This window comes from Oryzias melastigma, linkage group LG7 (assembly GCF_002922805.2).
Source record: "Oryzias melastigma strain HK-1 linkage group LG7, ASM292280v2, whole genome shotgun sequence".
Lineage (NCBI taxonomy): Eukaryota > Metazoa > Chordata > Actinopteri > Beloniformes > Adrianichthyidae > Oryzias > Oryzias melastigma.
The window spans coordinates 30172356-30175867 of record NC_050518.1 but is presented as its reverse complement, the minus strand read 5'-3'; the positions used below and the strand labels follow the sequence as shown (position 1 = coordinate 30175867).

Sequence of the window (3512 nt, the reverse complement as noted above, 5' to 3'; positions counted from 1 at the left end):
GGCCAGAGACAAGCAAAAAGCTGCCGCTGCATCATCTGCGCCTGCTGGATCAGCATCTGCGTCTGCATCTGCTGCTGCTGCCGCCGCTATTCCATCTACCAGCAGCAGCAGCAGCTCTGCATCAGCATCAGCTCCACCAGGCGGGCAGCTACAACAGCTCATAGGTATGATGTTTTAGTCTCAAAGCTGTTCACTGCACTTTGTTTACCTGTGTTCTTTTAAATTCACTTTTAACATCTTTTTTGTTTTTAGATTCACTGCTTTTGTCTCTGGCCGGCGTTCTCTGTCTGTGGTGGAAATGCAGGCTAAAGTCAAGAAGCTTGTGGGCAAGCCTCCATTTCCAGGTATGTTAGACATGAACAGTCAGAGCAGAGTGGATCCCTTCATGTGATTAATGATTTCATGTGTCACTGTGGTGTGTCCAGCCTCCTCCAGACCAGCTACTTCCTCTGCAGCATCCGAGGAGCCCACGGATGAAGAGCTGGTCAGCGCTGTGGTTGACATAGAGTGTGAGTACCAGAAGAGATGCATTCATATGTCATGTTGGACACGTTGATGTGTCGGCTGTTGATAATTCGCTGTTTTTCTTCTGTTTGAAAATAACTTTGCGATGGGAGATGAACTGGAAACATAACAGTAAGTTTGGTTTAAACTTTGCCTGGGTCTAGGTGCTGATTCTCACTGATCACAATTTCAGCTTCATCAGAACTAATTACGTGCTGCTGAACACCAACCCCCTCTCCTATTGCAGTCACGTCTTTCTTCTTTTAGCATCTATCCTTCATTCAATACCAAATGTTAGCTTTTCATCTAATCAACCTCTAATAGCTTCTGCATTCAAACTAAACTCATTCACTTTTAGTTGAGCATGTCTGCATCACTAATTTGGTTTGTTTATTTTATGTGTTTTTAATTCAAAATCGGTTTTATTGTTTCAGCCTCACACGTACAGGCTCCTCCTTCTGCTCCTGGCGCTCCACCTCCTCCTCCGGATGTTGTGGCTGAGGAGCAGCCAGCTCCAGCCGGTGTCCCTCCTCCTCCGTCTGCTGGTGATGTGACAGTAGATGCAGCTTTTTGTTTCTCTGTGTCACTAACGGCAGTCACTCATGAAAGTTCCTTCCCGTTCTCTCCGAGTCCTGGCTGGCAGCTCTCAGTGCAGAGCAGCAGCAGTGGATTGGGCGGGTGCTGTTCTCCAGGGACAGCTCGGGGAAGTCTAGGCTCACCACTGAGCTGAATGTGTGGTGGAACCCTCCCCAACCCCGCCCAATCTACAACCAACCTCCCGCATCTCCTAATCTCTTCTTCACATGTCGGCTGTTCCTGTGGATCCCTCACAGGATCTGGTGTCTGCAACTGACATGCCCCCAGCCTTTGTGTGACGGGTCTCTTACAAAGGCTGGGTTATACAGGACCATCCAGAGGGTCCTGGAGATTGACGGCTGGTACCTCATGGCCACTGAGTACCTGGAGTGCCGTCGGTGGAAGAAGGTCGGGGGGTGGTCACAGGGCATCATAAGGCAGCTGGCACCCACCTACAGCTGCCAGTTTCCAGCTGTACTCACGTACAAGTAAGAGGCAACACTGAGCCACATGTTAGCCTATGTGTAAAACTTTGATTACATGTTTGTAGTTTGTGTTTGTGTCGATGCAGGCTGTCCTGTGACCAGAGGGTGATTGCACAGATCAGGTCTCGCACATTAGGCAACAGTTCTAACCGGCTGTACAACACTACCTTGGCGTCTGCGAGCAGTTCCTGGCCTTGGGCAGCGTGAGGGGGCAGTTTCCTCCACCTCCACCTATGCCCCCTCTGCCGTCACCTGTCTGGCTGCTGAGTGTGTACGGCTACGACGTCCTGACGCGGCTGGACGAGTACAAGGCCAGGATCACGTCCACCGTACACACTGTCTGAGCCTATTCTTAGGAAGCATCTCCATTTAAAAAAAAACATCCGTGTTCAGGTGACGAAGAAGCTTGCAGGAGCCGCCTCTGACTCGGCCGCCTGGGCCACCAACGTCGGCCATGAGCGTGGTCAGGTCCTCATGAGCGTCCTTACCTGCTCTGAGGGTGCTGAGGGCCCGTCCAGGATGGCGGCCGGGCTCATGAGGCGGTATCGACTCGCCAAGGTTCCTCCCCCCCAGCTAATCTACGTGGACCAGGACTGCTGCAGTCGAGACGGCGTGTCAAAGACAGCTGCCTTGTTTTCGGTACAAATTCAAGATTGTGATGATGATGTTATTACTGCTGACGTGTCAGACACAGTTCTGTCCTAATAGTCTGTTGGTGTTTATCGGTTAGGAGTGGGAGAGACTGGAGGCTCGACTGGACATCTGGCACCCAGTTTATCGCTGCGCGAGAGACTCCACGTCTCTGGAGTCCTTCCACCTCCACCTCCAGCGGTTCATCCCAGGTAAACGGCTGAGCCGTTCTGTTTGACTTATATGCAGTTTCCCGGCTGTAAACCTAACTTCCGATGTTAACGCGGTTCCCTCAGGGACGTCTGCGAGACCCAGATATTTCCAGGCGTTCCTGATCGATGGGCTGGTGAGGTGGAACGAGGACCGCGCAGCAGCTGCTGCACCTCCACCTGCAGCTGAGGATCATCTGCCGCCTCTGCACTCCTACAGTGACCACCTCAAGCACGCCCTTAACCAGAAGAGCCAGAGGGTGCTTGGTCATCATCTGGTTAAGGATTTCACCAAGCCTGCTGCGTACACAGGTGAACAGTCACAAGTGAGGCCAGAGGTGTAGATCTGACTTCATATCGATCAACCAAAATGACCTGAGCTCTCCTTCTTCACTGCAGGGGAACTCATTGGGGTAGAGTACCTGTTCCAGCAGACAGGTAGCGTGCTTGAGGGAATAGGGGTCTTCATGATGACTGGCAGCTCCACACATCTCTCAAAACATATACTCTAAAGCAGAGGTCTCAAACTCGCGGCACGCGGGCCATCTTTGGCCCCCGGGATGATAATTTGCGGCCCGCGTCTTAATATAAAAGATTAATGTTCGTGCGGCCCGCAAGGCTGATATGAATGACAGTTGCTGTGTGCAGAGCTGAACAAACCAATCACAGTGAGGTATATGACTCTGGAGGGGGGACATCGGCGGGCTGTCCAGTGTCTCGCTTACTCATTCATTCCTCCAATCAACTGGGCGGTGAATTTGCTGCTCGCAGCTTGTAAAAAAAAAAAAAGGTGTTTCTGAGCTACCAGCTCCATCTGTGGATTTCTCTGTCAGAATGAATACACATATGATGTTGAGGAATACATTTTTTGAGGTGCTGGTTGTTCCTGTTAAATCAGAGCTCCACAAGCTCCGATCCTCAAACCTGTAGCCCGCCCTCTTTCACCGCGCGGTGATCCGCTGCTCCCGTCTGTCAAATATGTGATCCTGAGCTTGGCTCGCACCTGCGTGCGCGTGTCTGTGAATTTTAAGGTTCACACACCAACTGTGTAGGTGCGCATTCCAGTCCATGTAAACGCGAGTAGAAGTCCGATATTCTGCTACGCGCG

General features: G+C 51.5%; 1 protein-coding gene across 1 annotated transcript; it reads left to right on the top strand.

Moving 5' to 3' along the window:
* On the top strand, window positions 1-3077 carry LOC112159352 (the record flags this gene model as incomplete). The annotated part of the gene is given in 9 exon segments (XM_024293370.2): window positions 1-164; window positions 253-344; window positions 426-509; window positions 939-1568; window positions 1768-1876; window positions 1959-2204; window positions 2296-2407; window positions 2492-2716; window positions 2804-3077. Coding segments are annotated over 6 exon segments (924 nt in total). The 3' UTR covers window positions 2917-3077.
* Between the last annotated feature and the right edge of the window lie 435 nt (window positions 3078-3512).